The sequence below is a fragment of the Pseudorca crassidens genome, chromosome 13, assembly GCF_039906515.1.
Source record: "Pseudorca crassidens isolate mPseCra1 chromosome 13, mPseCra1.hap1, whole genome shotgun sequence".
NCBI lineage: Eukaryota > Metazoa > Chordata > Mammalia > Artiodactyla > Delphinidae > Pseudorca > Pseudorca crassidens.
Genome location: NC_090308.1, coordinates 7,565,203 through 7,592,500, shown reverse-complemented (window position 1 = coordinate 7,592,500; position 27,298 = coordinate 7,565,203). Strand labels below are relative to the sequence as shown.

The 27,298-nt window shown below is 43.9% G+C and overlaps 1 protein-coding gene across 2 annotated transcripts in view; it reads right to left on the bottom strand.

Moving 5' to 3' along the window:
* SLC22A2 (solute carrier family 22 member 2) overlaps nt 1-26,210 on the bottom strand; it is a 31,181-nt gene extending 4,971 nt beyond the window's left edge. Inside the window, exons 1-11 of one of the 2 annotated variants that reach the window (XM_067702917.1) lie at nt 25,778-26,210; nt 23,796-23,899; nt 17,726-17,880; nt 15,638-15,806; nt 13,702-13,816; nt 12,061-12,167; nt 9,906-10,120; nt 9,161-9,269; nt 7,833-7,945; nt 4,291-4,390; nt 1,236-1,242 (exon numbers count right to left, since the gene is read on the bottom strand). In XM_067702917.1, coding sequence (XP_067559018.1) covers nt 1,236-1,242; nt 4,291-4,390; nt 7,833-7,945; nt 9,161-9,269; nt 9,906-10,120; nt 12,061-12,167; nt 13,702-13,816; nt 15,638-15,806; nt 17,726-17,880; nt 23,796-23,899; nt 25,778-26,188 — 1,605 coding nt within the window. In that variant the 5' untranslated portion in view covers nt 26,189-26,210. The remainder of the gene's footprint in view (nt 1-1,235; nt 1,243-4,290; nt 4,391-7,832; nt 7,946-9,160; nt 9,270-9,905; nt 10,121-12,060; nt 12,168-13,701; nt 13,817-15,637; nt 15,807-17,725; nt 17,881-23,795; nt 23,900-25,777) is intronic. The other variant, XM_067702918.1, reaches the window with a different exon arrangement.
* Between the last annotated feature and the right edge of the window lie 1,088 nt (nt 26,211-27,298).

The following is a 27,298-nucleotide window of genomic DNA, read 5'->3' as shown; positions in this document are numbered from 1 at the left end:
TAGGAGCCTGCCTGACCCCAGGGGCCAACTGCGGTCGGGCGCCCCCTCCTGGCCGCCTCTGCCCGCTGCAGGCTGCCCCTCCTCACCTTTCTCTGCAGGGGGAGTCTCTGCCCACCTCTGCCTCAGTCCCCCATCTTCCCACAAAGAAGCCCCGAGGCTTACAGGTCTGTCTTCTATCTTTGAAAAGTGAACTGGGTTATATGTGATACAGAAAATAGGAAAGTGCAAATCTTCACAGAAGTATCTGTAGATCACATAATTAGTGAGAATATAAAATAACAACACGAGTAATCTTTTAAAATATCTCTTTAGCCTATTCTGAACCAGCCTGATGAAAATGGAAAGCTCTTTCAAGTACAGATGTAAGTGTATATCACTGAGCTGCACTTCCGTATCTCAAAAACCATTCGGCATGTATTTAAAAATTTGGCTTCCAATAAATCATCTGGGTACATATTTTCCTGTTTTATAGAACAGCTGTGAAAACTTCTATGAATACTCCCGGTGGTTACTGGACATTTACTAAGGGCCAGGCACTTTGCATGTATTACCTCATTTAATCATTACAAAAATCCAACGAGTAGGAACAGTTGTCCCCATTTACAGAAGAAAAATGGAGGCCTAGAGGAGTTAAGGCCACACGATAGGAAATGTCCTATAACCCAGCAGGACCCTATGAGGCCTTCCCAGAATAGACTCCCACCCATGTCCTCTACCTGCCTTTTGTCTGTAGAAGAACTTTAGCCAAAGAATAAATTTAATCAGACAAGTGAGAAAATGCAGAGAGAAACACAGTCAAGCAAGAAAAAATAATAATACGTTAGCCAGTAACCAAAGTCAAGGACATTTATTTCTTCCCTAAGGACTATAGATAATATTCTGAGCTGTGTCCTTTGAGCTGTTTTGCAGATACTGAAACCCCCAGCAGGTGGAAGAAGTTAACTGTATGCTGCCCACAGGCACGTAGACCACAGACCGGTTGGAACCAGAAGGTTGATGATGCTGACCCCCGATTTCACCACCATCCAACCAATCGGAATGGTTGGCATCTTTTATTGAATGACATACCATTCCATGAGCTGATCACACACCCCATAAAAACCCCTCCCTCACCCTGTCTTTATAAACTTTTCCCTGAAAGCCTTCGGGGAGTTCGGGTCTTTTAAGCACCAGCTGCCCTGGACTCCTAGCTTGGCACCTGCAATAAAGCTATTCTTTTCTACTTCACCCAAAACTCTGTCTCTGAGATTCAGTTTGGTGTCGGTGCACAGAGGCCAGGTTTCGGCATCAGACCTGGCCTGTTCCTCGCCATCACATGTTACTGCCTTCCTGACGCCGGAGCTGGCTGGGAAAAGCCTGGGGGAACGTCACTTAGGGATGCTGTAGAAGGAGCTCTCCATTTATGCCACACATATTTGGGGAGCACCTGCTCTGTGTGTGCCGGGTTCTGTGCTTACCTCTAGGGACACGACCGAAAATGGGGTAGAGTCTCTGTCCTCGAGGGGAGGCACTCACGTGCATGACAAGCTGCACTGAGATGGGGTCTATGGAGGCTGGTTGATCACGGTCAAGGATCTCAGACTCAAATGTCTACACTCGCCAGGCGGAAAACAGAAGTGTCCTAGGCACAGGATGTAGGGAATGCGGGTCTGTGGCCGACTCCAGCGAGCATGCCCTCCTACAAGCTGAGCTGTCACCACTCAGCTCCTGCAAATTGTCAACAGGAGGAAATGCCTGTTCAGTGTTACCCTATCCTCTGATTTTTAAAAAACAGACCCTGGAAATTCAGTTTATGTGGATTTCCCACTTTAAAAAATATGGGGGCCAAGCGAAGCTCTTGAGACCCTTGTATCCTGTGGGCTGCCAGTGCATGACATCTGGCTGGATTCAAAGCCTCTTCCAAGTTCTAGGGAAAGCCTCAGACCACTGTGATTCTTCTGCTGTGACCTTTCCCAAGTGCTTAATAGGCGAAATGTGAAGGGTTTGTAGCATGGATACAATTCAGTTCAGTTCATGGTGCCAAAAATGGAATATGGTTAAAATAAACAGTAATATCTAAGCATATCACATAAACAAATTCATGGGGAATGTGTCATATGTGATTCTCTTTATTTAGATTTTTAAGGTTACTTTTTAAATAGATTCATATGTATTCAGAAAGTACAAAAAGTTAATACACTGAAAAGTCTCCCTCCTACTGATATCTCATAGCCTCCCAATTCCAGAGACAATCAATGTTATGCATATTCTTCCAGAGATACAAGTAAATTGTATATATATGTTTTTTGCTCTTTGTACACAAATGATAGACTCTATACTTTTCTGTGTTTTACTTTTTTTTCATTAATAATACCCGTAGGAGAATTTCCTTATCAGTGTGTATCAAGCTGCCTCATTCTTCTTGATGACTAGGGAGTATTTTATTGAACAACATACCATAATTTATCTAACCGGTCTCCCAATCGATGGGCATTGAAAGTTCCCAATGTTTCATTACATAAAAAATATTGCTTGAATGAAGAATCCTGTACATACACCATTTTGCACATGTAAATTCCTAGAAGCGTGGAATTGCTAGGTAAAAAGACAAGCACATTTGTAATTTTGATACTATTTTTATATTGCCCATCATAGAGCTTTTAAATCTGACTCCTACTCGCGATGTAGGATACTGCCTATTTCCCCACATCCTTTCCCAACATTGTACAGCTGACCCTTGAACAGCACGAGTTTGAACTGCACGGGTCCGCTTATGTGGTCCACTTTCAATAAATATATTGGAAAATTTTTTGGTATTTTGTGATGATTTGAAAAAGCTCTCAGATGAACCATGTAACCTAGAAATATTGAAAAAATTAAGACAAAGTTAAGCATGTCATGAATGAATAAAGTATATGTAGACATTAGTCTATCCTTACATAGGCATAAGGTGAGTGATATTTAATATGAAATTAAAGTGTTCATTTTCTGTGTTATAATTTTGGTTTCAAAGAATTACATTATCGTACAATACGCCTTTCTCGCTTGTATTGGAGAAACTGTGTATCAGCCTATCATCGCAGGTAAGTGGTGTTTAAAAAAATGTAACAATGTTTCCAATAATGTATTATGAATATGACTGTAATACTGTATGACATAAACATTTTATATCAGTTCATTCATTAGTGCATAGGCTAGGCTGCCATGAAGCAATTGTATTATCAATTACACTAGGCGACCATAAAGCAATCATATTGCTGCTTCTTCATTTTCAATGCTTGAGTCACTACATCTGTTAATAAATATGGACTTCTTTTTTACATTATCTTTTCATTTTTGATGTCTAGTGTTAGTAATACGTATAACATCTACAGTGTTTTGTATCATATAAGACAATGTTAATGTAGGTACTGACAATTTGTCTATAAACAGGTGATATAAGCTTACAGTATCGATAAATACAGTCTAGTACTGTAAATGTATTTTCTCTTCCTTTTGATTTTCTTCATAATATTTTCTTCTCTCTAGCTTACTTTATTGTAAGAATACAGTATGGAATACATATAACATACAAAATACGTGTTGATCACCTATTTACGTTATCCATAAGCTTCTGGTCAACAGCACGTTATTAGCAGTTAAGGTTTGGGGGAGTTGAAAGTTTCATGTGGATTTTGACTGCACAGGGTGTTGGCACCCCTCACCCCTGCATTGTTCAAGGGTCACCTGTATGCCGCCAAGCAGTCTGATATTTAACAATCTCAGTGGCTATTACTGCGGTGTTACTTTGCGCTTCTCTTATTAGGAAAGAGATTTGGCATAGGTTAATATATGTTGGAACTGTTTTTTTTCTTTCTGTCACTAAATTGTCTGTTCAAGGCCTTTGCCCATTTTTTCTGTTGAGGGGCTGCTCTTACGGATTTGTTAGACCTCTTTATATATTCGGAAAATTAGCCCTTTATGAAGGAGTGAATATTTTCTCTAAGTTTGCTATTTTTTTGAAGTTTATGGTAGTTCTTCAACATAGAAGTTTAAATTTTTATGAAGGCAAACTTTTTGTAATGGGTCCTGGATATTTGTGGTCAAATTTTAAAGACCTTCCTCACTATGAAAGGCTAAAGGTATCTCCCATAGTGTCTTCATTCTTTTAGTGTCTCTTTTTTGGTGCATTCTGGTCTTTGATTTCATTTGAATTGATCTCACTGGATATGGTGTGAGGTATAGATCCAACCTCATCTTTCTTTACAACTGGCTCCAGAGTTTTCCCAAAGCATGTATCGAATAGTTCATTTAGGAATCCCAGCTCCCTACCTCTGCATGTTTTCAGCTTCCTCAATGGTCTCAGGCAAAGTCTTCCCTTTGGTCTCTGGAAGCAATAACACCAGTCCTCCAGCAACCAGGCCAACGACAGCTGAAAACCAACAGACGCAAATCACATTCAGAACTGAACCATGCTGGCTCTATAATTAAAGCTCTCCTTATTTCTTTAAAAAAAGTGTGTGTTTTTTTGTGCTGATTTCCTATACTTAACAGATTCCTTTGCTATCTCTGACTGCCCTATTCCCCATCATAAATATTTTGCCCATTCCAAACTCTGCTGGATTACAATTCCTTATAGGGAAATGAAATACTTAACATTTTGAGTCAAGGTTATTCTAGGCTAGAGGAAATTGCCATGATATTAAGATACTTTGGAGTCAGAAAATAACTCTGAAAAAGAACCGATGCTAAGAAAAGAAAGAATATAGCTCTGCCAATATAAAGCACTCGGTAATGAAAATGAGTCAGAAACTTGGATCATTACTAGCAAATAAAAGTAATGAATCCCGCATTATTTCATAACAGCATTAAATAGTATAGCCAGGCCTTTTATTGGATTTTTATTTATTTATTTTTGCTTTTTATTTTTTTTAATTGAAGTATAGTTGATGTACAATGTTGTGTTAGTTTCAGGTGTACAGCAAAGTGATTCATATATATATATATATATATATATATATATATATATATATATAGTCTTTTTCAGATAGCTAGGCCTTTCTGTTCTGATTCAGGTATTGGATAAATTTCTCTTATTCCTTTTTTCCTTTGTCTCCAGCTGTAATTTTTTGTAGATGTTGGTGTTTTTGTTTCTCTAAATTCCCATTAAGATTTTAGGATTTACGGTTACATCTTTATATTTTTCCATCATTGAATGCAGGAAGTAGGATGTGGGTTCTTCACTAGCTGGGGGGTTTCAAAAAATGCCTGTTGGACTCCACTTTTTGCATGCTTAAAACTGGCAGAAATATGGGCCTCCAGTGTGTAGTGGTTCAGGGCACCGGCTGTAGCTCTGAGCACCTGGGTCTAGTACTGACACCCTGAGTACTGGTCTCAGAGCCCTGGGAAGTTCTATGATCTCCTTGATACTCCAGACTCCCCAACAGAAAGTGGGGTGGTATCTCCACCACAAAGGCTTGTTTAGAGGCTGAAATGAATTCATATTTGTTAAGTGCTTAGAAGAGTGCCTGGCACATGGCATGAACTAAATAGTTAACCTCTCAAGATCTCCCCAAACCTTGAGAGATTCACTTGGTTGTAACTCATGCAAACAAGAGACATATTCAGCTGGCTTCGATTCTCTGAAGTGAGTGAACTGTGAAGAATATATTAGATAATCAAATTGTCATCCATTTAGTACTTTATATTTGCAGAGATAGGCCTAATTAACTAGGATATCACTTATCAATTTTTCCAGTGCTCTTTCAACCAGGATTTTCCAATGTGTTTATTTGTTGGTTTTCAGGCTTCTAGATGACCATTTCTGGCTATTTCAAGAGCACAATTGGCACACCATTATTGTGTGAAAAGAGAAAGAAAATGTGTAAAACTGTTAGTTTTGCTTCCTGCTAGCTATTAAAGGGTGGTGAGAGAAGGAAACTACCAACAAAATAAAATTGAGGATTGTCTTTGAGTTTACTTCAATGTTGAAATGCAGTTAAAATCCTTTATCTTTAGACGGAAAGGCAAGGTCCGAGGGAGGGTCTGGGTATGGGGGGATCCTCTGGGTCTGGACTTAGCAATTTTTTGGTTAAATGGTACTAAGAGAAACAAAATAGATACTAATGAAGTATCTATTTTCTACCCAGAAATGTCCCGCTGACTCATGCATCACTCACTGCCCACCTAAGGGAGTGGGCAAGATTGGGATGGAAGGAAGGATCCAGAGCATGTGAGGGAGCTTCCCCAAGATGGGAAGGGGGCTCTGGGGTCAGGTCCCTTGGCCAGAGCTGGGGGAGGAAAGAATCTGGGGCATGTGCCTCCCAGCAGGGCCAGCCACGCTGGTCATCTCAGGATAAAGAGCTCGTGTTCTATCAACCTGGGCCATCCTGTTATTAAGTTGGAACGCGGAGACATTCACTGGGTCTCTTTCAAGGGTGACTTCTAGCAAAGGTTTGGAGCTTTTCCTGGCAGATCTATGGCAGTAGAAAAATTCCCCTTCACAAATCCCTTGAGAAGAAGGGAATGAGCAGAGACACTTGTGTGTGACAACGCATGGCACTAAGAGGAGAACCGTCCACTATCCCCCTGCTGTGCACCCGAGCTGGGCTTTCCCTTCCTCTCCCCAGATTAAGTCTTGTATGCCCATGGGGAAAAGTGTCACATTTCTGTCAAATTAAAAGAAAGACTCAGGGACTTCCCTGGTGGCGCAGTGGTTAAGAATCCCCCTGCCAATGCAGGGGACACGGGTTCGAGCCCTGGTCCGGGAAGATCCCACATGCCACAGAGCAACTAAGCCTGTGCGCCGCAACTACTGAGCCTGCGCTCTAGAGCCCATGAGCCACAACTACTGAGCCCACGTGCCACAACTACTGAAGCCCGCACACCTAGAGCCCGTGCTCTGCAACGAGAGAAGCCACTGCAATGAGAAGCCCGCGCACCGCAACGAAGAGTAGCCCCCGCTCACCGCAACTAGAGAAAGACTGCCTGCAGCAACGAAGACCCAACGCAGCCAAAATTAAGTAAATAAATAAATAAAGACTCAGAATGCGTCTGAAAGAAGATTGAAATGTGTCCACCAAGACCTTGGGGCTAACACTGACAAGGTGAGTGTTAACGTGTATGGCTCTGGAGCTGTGTCTGCGTGGACGCACAGAAGGAGGGGACCTGTCCCTCCGTCTACCGCTGTGGGGAAAGACGATGGGAATGCCCAGGATTCCCAGCCCCTTTCACGGTCTGCAGACTCGCGTTCAGCATGTGCTGATAACTAGGTTTGTCCCTTCCCTTCTCTCCTGTGGGCTGGTCAGGGAGAGGCAGGCTCAGTGTCTGTACATCCTTCAGGGTCAGAGGGAAGAGCTGTGCCCATGCTCCTTAAATCTAATTGCCGAGGAATCTGAGGACCGGGGTGCCCAGCACGCACACAGGTGTTCCTGTTATTCTAATGCATTTTCTTGGTCTTTGTTTCCCCTGGGTTTTGAAATTGCCCTTTGCAAAATTTTAACTGCCTTTTTTGAGATAACAAAGTAAAAGCGTTTGTATTTTTCTACATCCGGGCATAGAGGAGGCAGAAAGAGTGAGCTCTTGGACAAAGGGGTGGAAATCAGTGAGGAGAGAAGGGTCTTCTTCAGGGGAAACTCCACCTCACTCGCCCTTGACTTTGCACCTCTATGGGCATAAGTCCTCGTGGGCTCCCAGACTTGGGTGCTGGCAGCTGCTAATACCATTAGTAATACTAGTATTACTACACTACTGGTAGTACCAATGACTAGTCATACTTAGTAGTCACTTGCAAACATAGCACTTGTTTCGAGGTAGAAACATGGAGGCCCCTTAAAAATAGGTTTTCATTCAAAGACATCTCTGAGATTTCTTACCGAAAACCACCAGTGGAAGCTCATGCCAGATGCTGGTGAGCCGGTAGACCAGGAACGGCGTGATGATGCCCCCGATGTCACACATGGAAGAGCAGACGAGGACCCCAAGGTTCCTGAAACACAGGACACGGATGCATCCTTTGACTTATCAAAGGACAGTGGTTATCTCCCACCCCCACCCCCCAGATAAATACTCCCCAAATCATTAAAATGTGTGTGTGAACTGAAAGTGTACCTGTTATTGTCCATGCACGTAAATGATACAGGGTACATAATTCCATTCATATTCTCTTGTGCTTGTTTTTTTGTTTGTTTTTTTTTTTGCGGTACGCGGGCCTCTCACTGTTGTGGCCTCTCCCGGCTCCGGTCGCGCAGGCTCAGTGGCCATGGCTCACGGGCCTAGCCGCTCCGCGGCATGTGGGATCTTCCCGGACCGGGGCAGGAACCCGTGTCCCCTGCATAGGCAGGCGGACTCTCAACCGCTGCGCCACCAGGGAAGCCCATGTTGTATTTGTTTTATATGAACTTTCTTGAAGATTTTTAATTAGTGTTGGGGACAATTTTCATGTTTTACTTTCATCACTGTCTCTCCTGCTCTGTTCTATGGTCCTGCTTGGGCTACTCTCCCTCCTGTTGACATTTGGTCATCCGTCTCTGGCAATCCAATAGCTTCTGTTCTCATCACATGGTTTCTGTGTTTTAGCCTATCCTGTAAGTGTGAGGTGTGACCTGCATACTGCCTTGAAATGGTGTCAACCTCTCTTACCCTGCATTTTGAAAGGTAAGCTGCCTCCCTAGAGATGATCATACTAAGTAAGTCAGAAAGAGGAAGATAAATACCATATGACATCACTTATACGTGGAATCTAAAATACGACACAAATCAACTTATCTACAAAACAGAAAAAGACTCGCAGACATAGAGAACAGACTTGTAGTTGCCAAGGGGGAGGGGGTGGCAGGAGAGGGCTGGATTGGGAGTTTGGGATTAGCAGATGCAAGCTAGTATATATAGGATGGAGAAACAACAAGGTCCTACTGTATAGCACAGGGACACAGGGAACTAGATTCAATATCCTGTGATAAACCATAAAGGAAAAGAATATGAAAAAGAATGTGTGTGTATATATATATATATATATATATATATATAATGACTGAATCACTTTGTTGTACAGCAGAAGTTAACACAACATTGTAAATCAACTGTACTTCAATAAAATAAATTGAAGAAAAAAGTACGGTGTCCTCTGCCGGCACCTGTGGTCGTTCTCACCAGTAAACAAATGTCCCAGCTGCTTTCTTCATGCTGAAGGAAATGTGCTCACCTGATGCATGTGGGGTACAGTTCCGCATTGACCAGGCAGACCATTTCATAGGCCATTGTAATCCCCATTCTACCCAAGCATACGACGGTGACTCTTAGCCAGCGTAGATCTGAAGGGGAAAGCACACCGCTGACACATGCTGCGCTCACTCCCTGGTCTCCCAACAGTGCCCCAGGGGCGTTTGCAAGGAGAAAGTGCCCCCTCCAGAATGAGACAAGAATGCACAATCGGTTCTTCTATAGACTCAGGACAATTCAGCAGAAGTCCCCATGTCTGTTTGTTTTAGCCTCAGACACAATTCTGATGCTCTCTTCACTTTAGATCCCAGTCATTAATGACAACACAATTATACCAGCTTCCAAAGTTGCACCAACTTCAGTCTATAGAAGTCACCCAAAAGAAATAGCATACACCCCCCCAAAATAGCATTTTTCTCTCTGTGGTCTTCTAACCCCTGCTCTGGACCAGCTCAATGGCCTGTGGCATGGGTCCTCCTAGCCTCTCTTGTTATATTACATCAAAGAACCATTGGGTGTTATTATATTACATCAGGCAACCACTGGGTGCCACTGTTCTTAAAGGCAGAGTTGCCACAAGAGTTCACTCAGGAAGGTCCCAGATATTTTGTTCATTCTTTCCAAATTGACTTGGATGTTAAATGACAGGGTCTTTCTCTCAAAGGGCTGTAATACCCCCTCTTCTCAGGGCCTTGGAAGACAAGACCCCAGCTTGGCCTGACACTTACCCTCAGGGATAAAAACCGAGGCCAAACAGGCTGCCCCTGCCACCATATTTGATGCCGCCCATGGATGACGGCGACCCACGCGGTCAATCGTGACGAGGATGATAAGGGCGGCCGGGAATTCGACCAGGGCAGAGTAGAGGAAGTCCAGGTAGATGTTGCTCCCGGCGAGGCCCATGTACATGATGAGACCCTGGTAGAGGACAGAGCTCGTGAACCTGAGCAAAGAGGAGAGCTCAGGTCAAGCCGGGCGCCAGGAGCAGGTCCCTGAAAGGTTGATCGTAGGTCACCTGTTTTTGTCCTCTTATTATTGCTTTTCCCTCTCTTCCATTGCTTTAACACCATCTGACCCACTGCGGGGGCTGGCTGTGACCCCAGAACCAGGAAAGGGGGAGAATTAGGCTAACATTCCTTGACCAAATTGAAAGGCAAGAAGAAATGTCTTACTAGAGTGATTTATTTAGTAAACTGTATCGAGCTCTTAGTGGTTGTTAATTATTTTTTTCTCTTTGTGGCCTTCTAATGCAGTCGAAATCGCAGGGATTGACTACTTAATCCAAATATTAGGAACCCAGGAGACCAAATGGGTACCAAATTCCCAAATGGGTACAGGCCCACTTTGGATGATACATCTTCTGACGTGATACAGCAACATTTTGATCTAGTTTTGTTGGCTAAAAATGTTCGTTGTCTGTAATGGAAAATATGAGGATGATTAGCAAGAATCACAATTACTCAGAAAAAGAAAGGATAATGCAGCCAAATTTCCCTGATGCGTTTTACATGCAATACTGTGAAGGTTGCTAGATTAATTCCTGATGAGCTTAGCTTTTGTCAGTGACCGTGACGCTTCCTTTAGCTGACGTGAGTCGTCCCAGCGATGCCGCCCGGTGGAGGGAAGCCTGCTGCAGCAAAGGAGGCTGTTGCAGGGCCCACGGCACAGGGCTCTGGGGCAGCCTGCAGGCGGTGAGGACGCTCAGGCTTGCTATTGGATTGTGGAGCCAGTGGATTATTCCTGTGGTTTATTTGTTTTGTTTTTTTTTTAATTTTTGAACTTTGTTTTATTTTTTTATACAGCAGGTTCTTATGAGTTATCCACTTTATACATATTAGTGTATATATGTCAATCCCAATCTCCCAGTTCATCCCACCACCACCGCCTGCCACTTTCCCCCCTTGGTGTCCATACATTTGTCCTCTACATCTGTGTCTCTATTTCTGCCCTGCAAACCGGTTCATCTGTTCCTGTGGTTTATTCTTGTTTGGGAAGTTTACTCATTTATTTTCTCCAGGTAGAAAAGAAAAATAAAAGGTCTTGTACAATCAGGAGAGATGTACACTCATCATCAATTAATCTATACCACAAGGACCTACTGTATAGCACAGGGAACTGTACTCAATATTTTGTAATAACCTATAAGGGAAGAGAATCTGAAGAAGAATATATACATGTACATATATACACATATATATATCTGAATTGCTGTGCTGTACACCTGAAACTAACACGATATTGTAAATCAATTATACTTCAATTGAAAAAAATTAATCTATACCAATAGTTCTCAGTTTGGCTATATATTAGAATCACCTGGAGGATTTTGAAAGTATTGGTTCCTGGGCCCTTCCCTCGACCAATTAAATCCATATCCTTGTCGGGGAGGGGTGTGGCCTTGGCATTTTACTATCTCCCAGGTGATTCTTAAGGGAAAGCCAAGGTTGAGAATGTAGTGATCTATGCGTTGGGACTGTAAGCCGATTTCAACATCCGCCTGAGAAAAATGATTTCAGGAAAACCACCTATAAATGAGACTACTTGCAAACCACTGTTGATGCTAACTAGACCCAGGCTGTGTTTTTTTTTTTTGCGGTACGCGGGCCTCTCACTGCTGTGGCCTCTCCCGTTGCGGAGCACAGGCTCCGGACGCGCAGGCTCAGCGGCCATGGCTCACGGGCCCAGCCGCTCCGCGGCATGTGGGATCTTCCCGGACCGGGGCACGAACCCGTGTCCCCTGCATCGGCAGGCGGACTCTCAACCACTGCGCCACCAGGGAAGCCCCCAGGCTATGTTTTGAAGGTACTCTTGGTCCCTCCCTTTATGTGGATGATTCAAATTAAAAGAATTTGGAGGGATTTTAAAGTGAAAAATAATCTTTACCAGTTGTACATCAAGATCAAAGTGTGTTTCCTTATCTGAGGGGTTCTGACCAAGTCGAGAAATGAAGGATTCAACTTCTCGCCAACTTCCTCATCAGATCCGAGGCTCTAAGAATAGAAGAAATAGGAACAGCTTTGTATATTTCATGATGGTGTCCCAGGGTCATCCAGGGAACATAATGCCTTACACTTGCTGAGTGCTTTTAACGTGCCCAGGACTAGCTAAGCCCTCCACGCACATTAGCTTGTTTAATCATTACAACTACCCTACAAGTTAGGTCTACGTTTTTCACCCCATTTCACAGAAGAGGAAGCTGGGCTACAGAGAAGTGAGGTAACTCAGGCACGTATATAAAGGGATACTGCTGGCAAAGCGGGTGGAGTAAAATCAAGGCCCAGCCCAGTGGCCCTGAGGGCTGAGGGCATTGACACGCCCTCTCTGCACACCTGGACTGGTGTGTGGCCCAAAGGTCAGGAGAGTGATCTGGGACCCTGGCACTCAGTCCAGCAATGGAATCACCAGGAGCTCGTTAGAATGAAAGATCTCAGGCCCCAGCCCAGACAGATGGAACCTGAATCTGCATGTTCACAAGGTCCCCAGGTGATCCCGTGCACAGAATTGAGAAGCCCTACTCTAGGTGACACAGTAGGTGGTGGAGGGGACATTTCATCTCCAGGGTTCAGGAAGCAGAACTTTGTGAGACCCACTCCCCTCTGTCTCCTTCCTGGAGCAACACGTGATGTTGTGTGAAAGACCCAGGAAGAAGGGGAAGAAGTCTCCAGGAGACCAGCAGTGACCAGACTTACCACCCTCACGTGAACTCTGACCTTGAGCGAGACAGTGACCCACATGTGCCTTATTCCCTGGCCAGTTTCTGAGAGGATCTGAAATCCAAGAATCAGTGCTATGCCTGTCATTCTTGGGAAAAAATACATATTCCAAACACCCAGAAACCAGAGAGGAAATGAAGAAAAAAGAGCTCTGAGCCCCCACATCCTCACTCTAAATGCCACGTCAATCTCAAATTCTTACAGGTCACTCATCTTAGAGCCTCATCAGAAATGACTTACTCTTATTTCAGTATAAATTCCTAATAAGCTTGATATTCTCTTTTCCAAGTCTTGTCAGATGGAAAGGTTTAAATTAAAGGTGATAAGGTCCGCTAAAGGCGAAACACTAAATGCAGAGAAAATGAACACTTCAGTCATTTGTTCTATTCAGGAAGGCAGGGGTTGCTTAAAATATTTTGGGATAACTTCTATCCAAAATTTTAAAAATTCTAAGAAATTATTTGTGTTTGAAGAATCTTCCCTCTGGGGAAAACCTCCCTCCCTGAGGATGTTGATGGACACACAGGCAAACAAGACTTCAAGTACCGGGGCCTAAGGGGCAACATGGTCGAGAGATGAACAAGATAGAAGCGCCTCATCTGACTTTTAAAAGGCTTTTGGCTTCCTTTAGTTTTGTTTTCCATCTGCTTAAAATATTCTACCAGGGAACCACAAATCCTAGTACAACAGAAATGTCCCGTTGCACAAGGTGGGTGGGCCGCTTCCGCCACTCCCCGTTGAGACAATGCACGGTTTTCCCAAATCTTCCTTTTCACTGTTCCCTGATTTGATACCTCAGCTGCTGGCTCACCTGAAGAGAGGTAGGCAGAGATTTTCCATTTTTCTTTGCTATGTGCTTAATGATTTTCATGGCTTTAGCGTCTTTGTTCTGGGAGATCAACCACCTAGGAGACTCAGGTACGCACCTAGGGCACAGAAAAAGTGTCATCAATGCTGTTAAGTGGAGGGAAAATCTTACTGAACACCCACCCCCAGGGGTCATAGCAGATTTCTGTGAGGGATCGTACACAGTGAGGTTTGGTTGGATCTACAAAGGAAATAAAACTGTGCAGGGGCTACACAGCAAAGGGAACCATCCACAAAATGAAAAAGCAGCCTACTGAATGGGAGAGAATATTTGCAAACCATGTATCTGATAGAGGGTTAATATCCAAAATATATAAAGAACTCATGCAATCCAATAGCAGAAAACCAAGCAATTCAATTTAAAAATGGGCAGAGTATCTGAACAGACATTTTTCCAAAGAAGACATACAGATGGCCAACAAACGCATGAAAAGATGCTCAACATCACTAATCATCAGGGAAAAGCAAATCAAAACTACAAGATATCACCTCACACCTGTCCGAATGGCTGTTATCAAAAAGACAAGAAATAAGTGTTGGCAAGGATGTAGAGAAAAGGGAATCCTCGTGCACTATTGGTGGGAACGTAAATGGGTGTGGCCACTACGGAGAACAGTATGGAGGTTCCCTAAAAAAATTAGAACTACTGTATGATCCAGAAATCCCACTTCTGAATATTTATCTGAAGAAAACAGAACACCCCAAATACCTATTTTCTACTCTTCTGTGGAGCTTGTAGAATTGTAAGAAAATTAAATTTGACTCTATTGAGTGAAAGTGGCAAGAAGTGCTTCAGAAATAGTCAGAACGTGGATAATAGGTGGGCCTTCTGTGTCATGCTAAAGCACTAGGTCTTTATTCTGAAGGGAATCAAACTACTGAAAGACGTTTAAGCAGGAGAGTAACGGGGTGGGCCTGGAGTTTTACAATGCGGCGTGAAACATGGATTAGAGGATGGGAAAGCTGATGCCAAAGAGACCAGTTATGAGTCTACCCAGAAATCCAGGCAAGACATAATGGATTCCTAATGAGAACAGGGGAAAAGAGGGATGGTTTCAGAGACATAAAGGGGGTAGAAAGGATATAGGGATGAAACTAAGGATCACTCTCAGAGTTTTAATGGCTTTTGGAGGAGAAATAGGCTTCCTGGGAAGGGTTGAGATGTTTAATTCTTAGAGAAGACAGCTATGGGAAGAACAGGTAGATATGTCCAGGAGCTAAATAGGTGGGTTTTTTCATAGGAGAGAGATTTGGTTGATAATCTAGCATCCCTCTTGCTTTTATCTCAGGTAAGCTTGCATTAGGAGTTTCTGATAGTTTCTTCTGTTTTTACTGTGTTCCATGTTTCCCTTGGGCAGGGGTGACAAACATATTTCACTTGCCCTGGTAACTCTGATTGATTGGTATGGTCTCTCTGGGGTTCCATGTTGGCCTTATCTGGGATAAAGACTGCTGTGATTGATTGGGGATGTCTGCTTTGGGCATGGTATTGGAAGTGGTGACAGAAGTGCCATACTTCTCCTTCTCTATCCTGAAGTTTCTTCTGAGGAGGGGCAGAATCAGAACAATAGTATTGTCAGTCTCTTTAAAGGGTATCATGGCTACTGGAAGCTACTTTAAACACCACAAAAATAAAGTGAAAAATGTGAGATCCAAGTCATAAAACTCTTAAGTTCAAAGTGAAAGAACATCTGATTTCCAGAGGGGAAGACAGATTAAAGCTTATGATTTTTATCCCTGAAACACGGACCTGGGTTTCCTGTGAAACAGAAGAGTGAAGGATATCTTAGATTCGAAGGATGGTGTGCATTGGGGAAGACAATCTTTTTAGCTAGATAAAATATTTCAGTCTATCTCCTCTTGGTTCCACAGGGACTTACCAGTAATAGAGCAAGAAGCAGAAGTTGGGCAGAGTCACTGTGAACTGCAGCCACCTCCAGTGCGGAAGTACGTATGCCACCCCAGCAAGCACCAGGAGCCCAACCGTAAAGGCCACTTGGTAAAGAATCCCCACTGTTCTCCGGTAGCTCAGCCCAACAAATTCTGTAACTGCAGAGACAACCCAAAGGGTCAACGCAAGTCAGTACAACAGGGAGTTGGCTGTCTAACTATGGGGAAACTAGAATGCCAACACAAAAAGTAGTCCAAGTTCTAGAATTTTCTATACAGCTCTCTGAAAACTTTTAAATGTCTTTGGGACCTATTTTGTTATGATTACTGCTGTTGTGTTAATTAATGTAAAATCTTATAATCCCATATTACATGGGTAAACATTGACTTTAGAGCATAGATGATTTTCACGTAAATGAATAGCTCAATATAACTTGCCCTCTTACATGAGTTAAACATTTCCTTGGCAATCCTGTTAATGTGTTTAAATGGCTTGGAAACCTGGTGGTGGGGTTCCAAGCTGACTGGAGTCAGCTAGTACTGGCTTGCAAGAACTGATTTTTAAATTTTCAGGAATTTTGCAAGCTGGTTTTTAACCCATTGGTATCTTAAAAGCAATCATGGTGGGAGTATTTACAACTTAGAAATTGGAAAACACTATGAATCAGGCTTTTTATTTTCCAGGAGCTGGTGTATGAGCATAACACGGCACGTGGTATAGTAAACAGCCTTATCCGATCCCATGACTACAGCATGGCAGGAGTATGAAGTCTGGGATACACGGATTTACAAAATAGTCATTTTTATATTACAGACATTCTAGAATTGAGATTCTAGATATTCCATGAACCACAGAGTTTTGCTTTAAATGTTTGGTAATCATGTGAAAGACTTCAACTATTTGTAAACCAAATAGAAGTGCACTCGAAAATTATTTCTATAAATCACTGTGAATTATCCAAAAGCATTTTAAAAAGGACAGACAAAATTATGTACATGCTTAATAAATAGAAATGTCTGTCTTTCAAAGTGGTTGGGGTCATGGATGAGGTCTTGGGGTAGCAGGTAGAAAGAGGGTGAATGACAGGTGCACCTTAAGGACATGCAGAGGGACTGGAGAAGAAATTAATGGGAGGATGAAACTTAAATTCAAATTTCTCCATGTCACATGTATGAGAAACCAAATTTCTCATCGAATAACTGCGTACATTAACTCCTTTGTTGCCCAGACATAGATCAGGTGACGACCATGACAGGCACCTGAGAGTGTTAGGCACCATCTCCTCTTCATCTCATAGAATCCCCCAAATTAATTTTACTGGGTCAAATTTTAAGCACACATATTCTAGTTCTCCTGTGCGAAATGAAAAGTTGATTAATATTCTTTTAATTTCAGTGTCCATTTCCCTTGGTGTGGTTGCTATTTGAATGTAGCAGAAGGGCAAGCAACGATGGAGTGAATTCCCAAGATCTAATTATGGTGGTAATTCTCCTTAATATTAATTTACAGATGCTCTGCTGTTATAATTCAAATATTCTCTTATAATCCATGGAGCTTAAGCATAACCCTGGTTCCTAATGAGTAGGATGTAAATGATATTCCTGGTCCTACAAATGGCTCGCTGAGGAACCGGGATTGACCACAGTACTTCTATCCTTGGTTTCCTTGCATATACATCGAGGATAACTGTGGTTTGCTAGAATGGATGTACCCAAATTAATAAAGCCCCTTATAAATCTAATATATTCTCATCAATGAATTTTCTCTCTGTAAAGCCTGGTGGGCTAGATTTCCTCTCTACGGTACACCCCAGGGCACAGAAAACAAAAATTCCTGAAGAGTTATATAAGAGTTTGGATGGCATGATGTTTACTCTCATTCCTGCTTCATTGTTTTCTTTCTAGGAGGAATGCAGAATGAGTTTACTGAAAAGATTTCAGAAATTCTTTTGATACAGAAAAAAAATCTTTCAACATTGTCTTGAAGCTGAGTCCATTTCCCTGGGCAGCTACCCTCACGTGACTGACTATGTTTTGCCAGCAGTGTCCCCCACAGCTAGAATCACAAGCGTTCTTACTCAGGATGTACCCTATTAACCAGCCTGCCTTGCTGACCAGTCCTTGGATCAAGCGAAAAATTAGCATCCATGTATAGTTTGGGGAAATAGCCATGAGAACTCCAGATGAAGCATTTATGAGGATTGTAATCAAGAGGCAGAGCTTACGACCAAACCTGCAAGGAGAAAACAAACAGAGGGAATGGAATTAGATTAGATTCATGAGGGTTGTAGAAAATTCACGAAGTGATGGAACTCTAAACTAAAGTGGAGGTTATCTCTGAATGATGGACATTCAGGAGGTACAGACGGATACCCACCAAGAGAATCCCTGGCTTCAGGTAAGTTCCATCAGGACTTTGCACCAGGACACTATGTATAAACTTGAAGCCCAGTGAGGCCCATTCACCCTGGGCTGGAGCGCCTCTCAGCCCCGCACTGTGGAGGGTACGAGGGGAGGGGGTGATTCTTCAGGCCACCTAGCGCTGAATGCCCCAAGGGCCCGTCTAGGGCTTCTGTCTTCACATGAGCTGGGCCTTTGCACCAACAGTCTCAGCTAGCTGCCCACTGAGGAGCTTTTGCTTTAGAAAAAACAAAATTCCGTGTTCAATGTATTTCCCCATCCATTTTCAACACTGCCTTTGGACTGCATGGTATTTGTGTGTCTCCATGGCAACGGTCTTTTGTGTGGCGCTGTCATCATCTCACCTGTTGCCATCCCATAGGCCTTTGCCATGGAATACCTTAGCAGGATTGCTCCCGCACATTTTATTTGAGACTTGGGTCCCATCGGTTTAGGGACCTGGAGAGTGTGTCAGTGCACAGAGTAGACGGAAACGTGGGAACCTGGGTTTAACCTTGGCCTTACCGCTGACTGGGATGTCGGGCGAGTTACGCGGCCTTTCTGTTTCTTCATCTGGAGAAGAGTATCTGACCCAGCCTGACCAGGGGATTCAGTGCGGTATTACACCTAAAGAGCTTCGCACCCAGCCCTCCTCCCTCCCTCCCTTTGCGAAGCTGCCTCTCAGAAAGCTGACTTGAAGTTCAGTCTCTTTTTTCCACATTTCATCATGTCCTCTTGGTTTTGTTCTAAAAGACGCCCTAACTAGCTGTTAGTGGATATTTTAAAAATTCTTCATGCAAAGCGATGTTTTCTTTCATTTTTGTGTATCCACTTCAAACTGCAGGTCAGTAGCGCTGCCACGTCATCAGCAGCGCACGTTTGATGCGGCTGGACATTTGTTAATTGCCGCTCTTCCTTTAGGCAATTTGTGCTCTAGTGACCATTTCAATGCTAACTGACCACTTGAAAAGAATCCCCAACATTGTTAACAATTACTTGGGATTATTAATGCTCTAAATCTGAAATTTAAAGATCAAGCAGTCTCATTAGTAATTAATGGAAACTGCTAAACTTCTTAAAACCCTGTTTTGACCACATCATTGTAAAATTCTCAGTCAGTGGTTCCCCACTGTAAACATGTACCCCCTGGACTTTTATCCACAGCCTTCCAAAGTCATATCAGCACAATGTTTTAGCCTTTCTTCCTGAACCTCTCCCCTTATCCTCAAAGAATTTATAAGTATGTGCTGAAGTGATAATTCTTCAACTTCCAAAGTTGACTCAGTCAAATCCCAAAGCACCATAATCATGCTCCAGTATATGGACAAAATCCCATGGTGGATGAGAGGGAACATTCACCATCTGAAACTCAGTGCGTGGAAGCCTTCAGAGAATCAAATCTACCAATGCAGAGCAGCTTCACTAGGGGACATGTTCATATAAAGACACAATGCTATTAAAACAATAAGGCAGGGACTTCCCTGGTGACGCAGTGGTTAAGAATTCGCTTGCCAATGCAGGGGACACGGGTTCGAACCCTGGTCCGGGAAGATCCCACACGTGAGGAGCAACTAAGCCCATGCATCACAACTACTGAGCCTGTGCTCTAGAGCCCGCAAGCCACAACTACTGAGCCCGTGTGCCACAACTACTGAAGCCCGCACACCTAGAGCCCGTGCTCCGCAACAAGAGAAGCCACCGCAATGAGAAGCCCGTGCACCACAACCAAGAGTAGCCCCCGCTTGCCCCAACTAGAGAAAGCCTGTGCGCAGCAACAAAGACCCAACACAGCCAAAAATAAATAAATTAATTAATTAAATTAAATTAAATAAAAAACACACTGAGGCAGGGCTGGAAGAAATTTTGGAGATTTGGGAGAGTGGTTCGAGAACCTTCCCCCCACTTCCTACTCTCCCACAACAGAACCACTTAAGTGGTTAAATGAAAGACGAAGAGCAAATAAAAGAGAATGGGGTGAACTCCAGGACTGCTGGCTTCAGAAGCCCTTTAGCCACCTGCTACTGAGACTGAGGTCTGGGGCTGACAGCATCACCGTCGAGTGGCTAGAAATGCAGACTCTCAGGCCCACTCCAGACCCACTGGATCAGAATCATAATTCTAACAAAACCCCCAGGTGGTTACTATGGACGTTACCATTTGGGAAGCACTGCTTTCATTTCACTGAGCCTCCGTTTCCTCATCTGCAAATGGGATGATCAACTCTCCTTTCAAAGGCTGTTATGATCCTAAGTGAAATGTAACACACAGGGATGCCCAGTAAAGTGACTGGCGCATAGTAGGTAGGGGAGAGCTAGTTTTGAAAGATTCCACAGAGTTGAGTAAGTTTGACTGCGACCCGCCGGGACTTTGATTCTGCCTTGATCTTGTTCCACTGTGAAATCTGGGCAGTGCAGTGCTGGCTCCTGCGAGCTGATTGATAGACTTTCAGAAAATTTGTGAGCTGACTGTTAAACACAGACATTATTAAAAATGAAAGTACACACTTACAATAAAGTAAATTATGTTAAAAGCACGTGTAATAAATATGCAAAACTTATCTCTTCCTAACTATTTTACTGTGTTTGACCATTGTCTGTGCTCAGGAAGTTTTTTATGTCTATCTGTTGCAGTTGTGTGGTGGAAATACCATAGAATGGTGCATCTTTCTAGCCAACTCTGTGTTCAGTGACCTCACTTCGGTAGCTTGAAATGGACCACCGTGGGAGCCTTGACAACATGGAGATCAACAAACCCTGCAAACTGAGGCTTTTTCCTTCAGAGAGTCAGTTGTTAAACATTTACAAGCCTGACACTAAATTACTGACCATTAGAGTAAAAAAACCTTGAATTGGTGAGAGATTACTTTTCTGGAGTCAGGTGATTCTGAAAATCATTCTTTAGGAGGTTTGAATGATGAAACAAATTAGACACCTTACAGAAGGTTTACTTTCAAAATCTCTAGCATATATCCCCCGTCTCTCCCTCCTTCTGCTTGCAAAGGTGACCTTCTGAAAGTTGACTTGGTGTAAGGCTCGGTATTCTTATTATAACCTGCTCACAATGTGCTCCTGGCTTTCTTCTAAAAGACACCTTCATCAGCTGTTAGGTCATATTGTTACAGGAGAGAACCAGGTCTGACTACATGTTGGATCTGTTTCTTCTACTTTAACCTTTGCTTTCTGCTGTTTTTGTCCACTAAAAGGATACTGTCTCTACATAATGGCCTGCCTCAGGGAACCCCGCCCCTCTGCCTGAATGTTAAACCAAAGTGCCTTTGTTCAGGGAAACATCCGGACCCTGTCCACCTGCCGATGGCTGCAAGGAAGAAGAAATGAACACATCCCCTCCCTGAGGCTGGCCATTCCAGGGGACATTTGCAAAACTTATGGTGTTTTTACTTTACTTCCCCATCTCCTCCCCCTCTCTGTTCTATAAAAGAAACTGGCATCCAAACCCCGATAAGATGCTTATTCTGGGGACCCTAGCCTGCCATCTTCTCGGTCTGCTGGCTTTCCGAATGAAGTCGTGTTCCTTGTCTCAGCACTTTGTCTCCGATTTATTGGCCTGTCAAGTGGCAAGCAGAGTGAGCTTGGGCTCAGTAACAATATGTTTTAAATTCCTCATAGCTGACAATCTGTTTTATTTAGTGTTGGTTTAATCTGAAGCATCAGATGGGTTTCCATGAGATTCTTGTTCCATTCTATAAAACCTGACAATTATTCAGTAATAGGCATTAAATGTGCAATAGATAGTGTCCTTTTTGGAGCCGTAGGGCGGTTGTCTTATTACGCACCCTTACCTGCATACACAAACCGAAGAGAAGCGGGCAGCAACCAACCAGACTTCAGACAGTTTAAGAAAAAGAAATAGAGGGATGTACACAGCTTTGGGGGGAAGAATAATGAGTAGTCAACTTTACATGGGAGATTTCAACAATAGGAACAAAATAATGAGGTCATCTAAGAAGGTGGATAATTGACCGGGGATTTTAAGTCAGGAAGAGGATGATAACCGGTCTCCTACTCTGAGCGGGATGGGAATAATCAACTCATTCATTTAACCAGCTGTGAAGCTCAGTCCCCGTTCGCTCACTTCTGTGCTGGCGAGTTGAGTGTTAGAATCTGCTCCTTACGTTGGAAGAGCCAGTGGAGAGGGAACCGGGCGCCAGGGGTCCAGACCGCCACACGCAGGGGGCAGGGCGGACTCCCGACCACCCTCGTCAGGCCACCTCTCAAGACTTCAGGGGTCATTTCCAAACCACCGTCCTTATTGCCAGTTCTGTGGCAATAAAAGTAAAAGCGAACGGCCTTCCTCTGCACCTCACAAGCCTCTTTGCCACACAGCGTCCCAGGAGGAGCCTTTGAAGGGAGGCTGAGTAGACAGTTACAGAAGTGATGTGACGCACGGGGCCGCCTCGTGACCCAGCACCTTCACTGTCACCTTCCCTCCCTCCTGCTGCCACAGGGGGCCCCGGCTGTGACAGTTCAGACGCCCCTGAGGGTGTGATTGAGTCAGCCATCCTTATTAATCTTTAACACACTTGCAAGTTTTAATCCAGACTGTAGTATCATCAGAGAAAATGTTCTGTCTATATCTCATATTAAGCTCACGGCCTTTGGTTTACCTTTATCAAAGATATAGCTGGGGAAGGAACAAGCATAGCATGTATTTACTTTACCACTTATTTCAGAATTAAATACATATAGTTACAGCGTATAATAAATTATAAAAGATTGTATATTTGTTATAGAGTTATATGGCACTATCTCACTAGGTGACTAATGGTTAAAGAGGAGGATACTGTCCAAAATGTGGCACACGGTGCCTGAAACATGGGAAATTCTCAATAAACAGCCAATATTAGGAATATTAAATAATTAGCACTGATGGCCAAATTACCTAAGGTGCTTATCAAGTATAAAGCCAACTTTTCTGTTCCTTTCCTTTTGGGGGACTCCTAACAATGTCTAATTGATCATAAACAGAGTAAAGAGGCACCTTATGAGGAACTTCCAGCACAGTGAACCTGGGATTACAAAATAGTGGATAAATAAAAGACATAGGAACAGGTCGATCAGTATGAGTCACTGAAAACTAGCTCCCGGAGACACGGACCCATGTACGAGGACCACCTGCTGTACATTCCATGTGGAGAGGTCGCTCCTAATCTCTCTCCAGGGACGTGACAGTATGGAAGTGGATATTTACCTCAGCCAGTGTGGAGACCCTGTTTCCCTTTCACCAAATTATATCTTAGGTTCCATACATATAATTACATCTGGCCCCAGGGCCCCAGTTCAGGAATCCTGCAACGCCACAGGCTCAGGTAAGAACAGAAGGGAAGGTCTACCTGGTTCCAGCACAGGAGAGGCAAGCGGAGGACGGGACAGAGCTCAGAGGCCCTGAAGACGCATGACCAGGTGGATGGCATGAGGCCAAAGAAAGAATTGGGATTACAAAAGGGATCAAATCCTCTATCACTCTCCCTTCTAACTCTAAGCTTCTGGATAGCCCACAAGGAAACACTGCTGCCCAGTGTTGAAACATCCCTCTATGACCCAAGAGAATTAGAAAATAAAGACATTGGTCATGCTTATCAAAGCTGTAAAGGAAATCTAAGACCGTCACGACAATTCAGGAAAGTGTGGCCTGTGTGCTCTGGGAATGGAGGGTATTCAAGCAGGGGCAGGTGAACCCAAGCGTTCTCCTTGGACTGCTTACATTCCACCACTTTTGTACTGTACCTACCTGTCTGCTATGTAGCCGATACCCACAGAACCGATAAAAAATCCTACATTCACAGCCGACTGAAACAGGTCCAGCATCCAGGAGTTGGTACACACTAGGTTAAACTGCGAGGGGCCGGGGTGTCCCGGGTTGGGAGGGAAAGAAAACAAAATTCTGTTAGGCACAGCTCAACCCAGGGAACTCAGGAGGTATTCCTTGCATGGCACCGATGTGACTGGATGACAATAAACCAACTCTTTTCTTGCTTGTGTTAATTTTCTTTACACAACCCCGAAGATTTGTCCCGCAGTCTGTTTAGCATTCCATCTGGCAGTATGTCATCAGGCTGAACTCTGTTTTGGCTAAATGAGCTGAAATTGGGTAATTACTTATGCACAAACCATTTCTTTTTGTAATTTTATTAAATAGGTGTGTGGACACATACAAGCATTGCCCTAAGGGAGCCAGGCTGTTCAGTGTCTCTTTAAATTAGCATCTTGCTAATGGCTGTTACCTTTGTCCTCACTTGGAACAGGAGGTGATGCTGGGGAGCCACAGGTGCTGGCCTGGAGGTCGGGAGAAAACCCCTTTCTAGGGCTAAGGACAAACTCTCTCACTTTGTGGCCTTGGGCAAAATTTTTCTCTGCTCTGGGCCTCAGTCTCCCCTCTCTGTATGAACAATGAGATGAACCACGCTGCAAAAGCCTCCTAAAAGTTTATGGTACTTGACCAACAGAACGTGGTGGAAGTTATACTTTGCCATTTTCTGGGTCCAGGCCTTAAGAAGCAGGTGGCTTCCTGTGATGGTTAATTTCATCGGTCAACTTGACTGAATCACAGGATGCCCAGATACTTGGTTAAACATTATTTCTACTTTTTAATGATTTTGTTTAATCAAAAATCACAGACATGCTAAGCCAATGGAGGCTGGAAATAAAGAATCAGTGTAGAAGGAAAAAAAAAGTTTTATGGTGTTAAATCTTCACTCCTCCACATTTCATGTAACTGTCAGACCATTTTAGATCCTTCAAATGGCTCTTCTACCTTAACGCCTGTACAAAATATCTTCACGTCATCCAAGCAGTCCTTTTAAGTTAAGCCAGGCACCTGGCTCTCTTTGTATTTGAAGAATAATTTTATCCCCCCATTTTGCTTTGTCTCCAATAAAAGCAAGTCTCACTACTATACATAAAATAGACAACTAATAAGGACCTACTGTATAGCACAGGGAACGCTACTCAATACCCTGTAATAATGGCCTATATGGGAAAAGAATGAATGTAAAAAAGAGTGGATCTATGTATATGTATAACTGATTCACTTTGCTGTACACCCGAAACTCACACAACATTGTAGATCAACTATATTCCGATAAAACATTTTAAAACAGCAAGTCTCCATTTTTTCTTTCTATCTATTGAAAAGAGGCCTCATGATTAGATGTTAATGCCAAGTGTAGTTTTTAATAAAATAATAGTACCATAGCATAAGCTCCAACCCCAGATGGTTTGATACGGATACTTCGAGCAAATTGAAGAGAAAACAATTAGCTATCGAGAGAAAAGTACACTGTATCACAGTAAGGCACCCGTTCAGGTGAGTTCCATGAGGTGTCGGGTGTCCATCTGTACCATGGCAGGTGGAGGGGAAGTCAGGGCCTCTAGAAAAAGAGGAGGCTTGAGAGTGTTCCCTGTCCTGGCATAATTCCCAGGAATTCTGATGTTTTTGCTTGCTTCTTACCGCTGAGACGTGCATACACTACAATCATTATTGTCAGAATGTGAAGCTTAAACTCACCTGCTCAAACTCCAGACAGATAAGAGGCTGTATGTTTTCTTGAAAACTAGGATTTTATTTTATTTAATTAATTAATTTGTTTGTTTGTTTATTTTTTATAAGATACTTTGAGTCCAAAGAGCACACCTGGCCCTCCCTGGGTTCATCCTTAAGAAAAACTGCACTCTCTGCTTTCTCCATCCCTTCTAAGTCCCACGATCGCCTACCTCGGTCACGATGGAGGAGCCGGGCGTGTCGTACACCCAGCCGTACTGACAGGGGCCCAGAGGCAGAAGGCTGCTGTTGGCGGCCAGGCCGGCCAGCGGGTCCACGCAGCCGAGGGCGCTCTGGTTCCAGTCCACCTCATAGCGGCGGCACTGGCGGGGGAAGGCCTGGCCCTCGGGCCCGGGGCCCGGCACCGTGTAGTTGAGCTCCTCGGCCAGGCTCCAGCCGCATCGACGGCTCAGCTCGGGCACCCCGGGGCTCCGGCAGCGGTGGTCCGGGGTGAAGGCCAGGAAGACGATGCCCACGTAGATGGGGGTGAAGGCGGCAGAGAGCAGAGCGAGGAAGAGAAATGTCTGTTTCTGGAAAAAGTTGAATTCCCCTATGTGTTCTAGGATGTCGTCCATCGTCGGCATTATTCTGGGGAGAGAAGTCCCAGTGCTGTCTCCTGCGCTGCTCAGACGCCACTGAGCAAGGTTGGGCCCAGCTCAGCACAACCCCGACCAAAAGTCAAAGGGTGAGTTTATTTTAGAAAGTGACCAGCCTTTGGTCCAGACCTTAACTGGTCAGACCAACTCCCAGCCATGCACTTCCCCGTCCACGCCGAGATCCCCCGAGCAAGTCACAGGGCAAGATGCTGTATTTATTGTAACATCCCTCCAGTGAGGGGGTCCCTACCTCATGCTGGCGCCACAAACAACCCTTCCTCTGTACCACACGGGGAGAAATCCGAGCACTTTCACGTATCACAGCCCTGTTGATCTTCTGTAGTAAACTGAGTGTCCAGGAAATGAATATATTCATATCTCACTCACACAGCCAACCTTTCAGCTAAGGTGTCGCGGGGAAACGCACACAATGTTGGCCTCGCTTGCTGAGTACGATGCGAATCGTGGTCTCCCGGTCAGAGCTCTTGTCTGGATTCAAGATGGTTTGCAAATTCTATCGTTGTGCTTTTTCTACAAACAGCGGCCAGGGCACGCGGGGTACGTGCTGGGGCTGTTTGTTTTGATTTTTCCAGGATTTTATAATTCTGCTCTTTAAAGAATGACAATTTGGCATTCTTGCCTTTGAACCCTGGAACCTCTTGACCTGCTTGTGAGGCAAGAATAAAATGTTCTCCACACATGTAGGTCAAGTGCAATACAGGCAGGAGTGGTCTCATTCTGCTGTTTTTTGGTCTTAGTCATTTCTGCCTGTGGTCAGGGGTGGAGGGGCTCTTTAGGATGGTATTGGCTGCGTCCAAACACAAGGGAAACAGGCAAACATCTTTCCTGGTGGGGAAAGGATCCTCACTGCGGTGGGCAGCTGTCGCATCAGGAAGGTGGCCTGCTGATATATCTGCATATTAAAATACCAGAAATTTAATCCTGTTTTCTTCTTTTTTTCCGTTGGGGTCTGTTTTCCTGTGGGTAGAACAGCATGGGTTGAAAAGTAGTGACCCACAGAAGTCTTCCTCCCCATTGCAGCTGCAAACTTTGTTTTCTTAAAAAAGCAAGAACCAGGGTGCCTCTGGGGACCTTGTC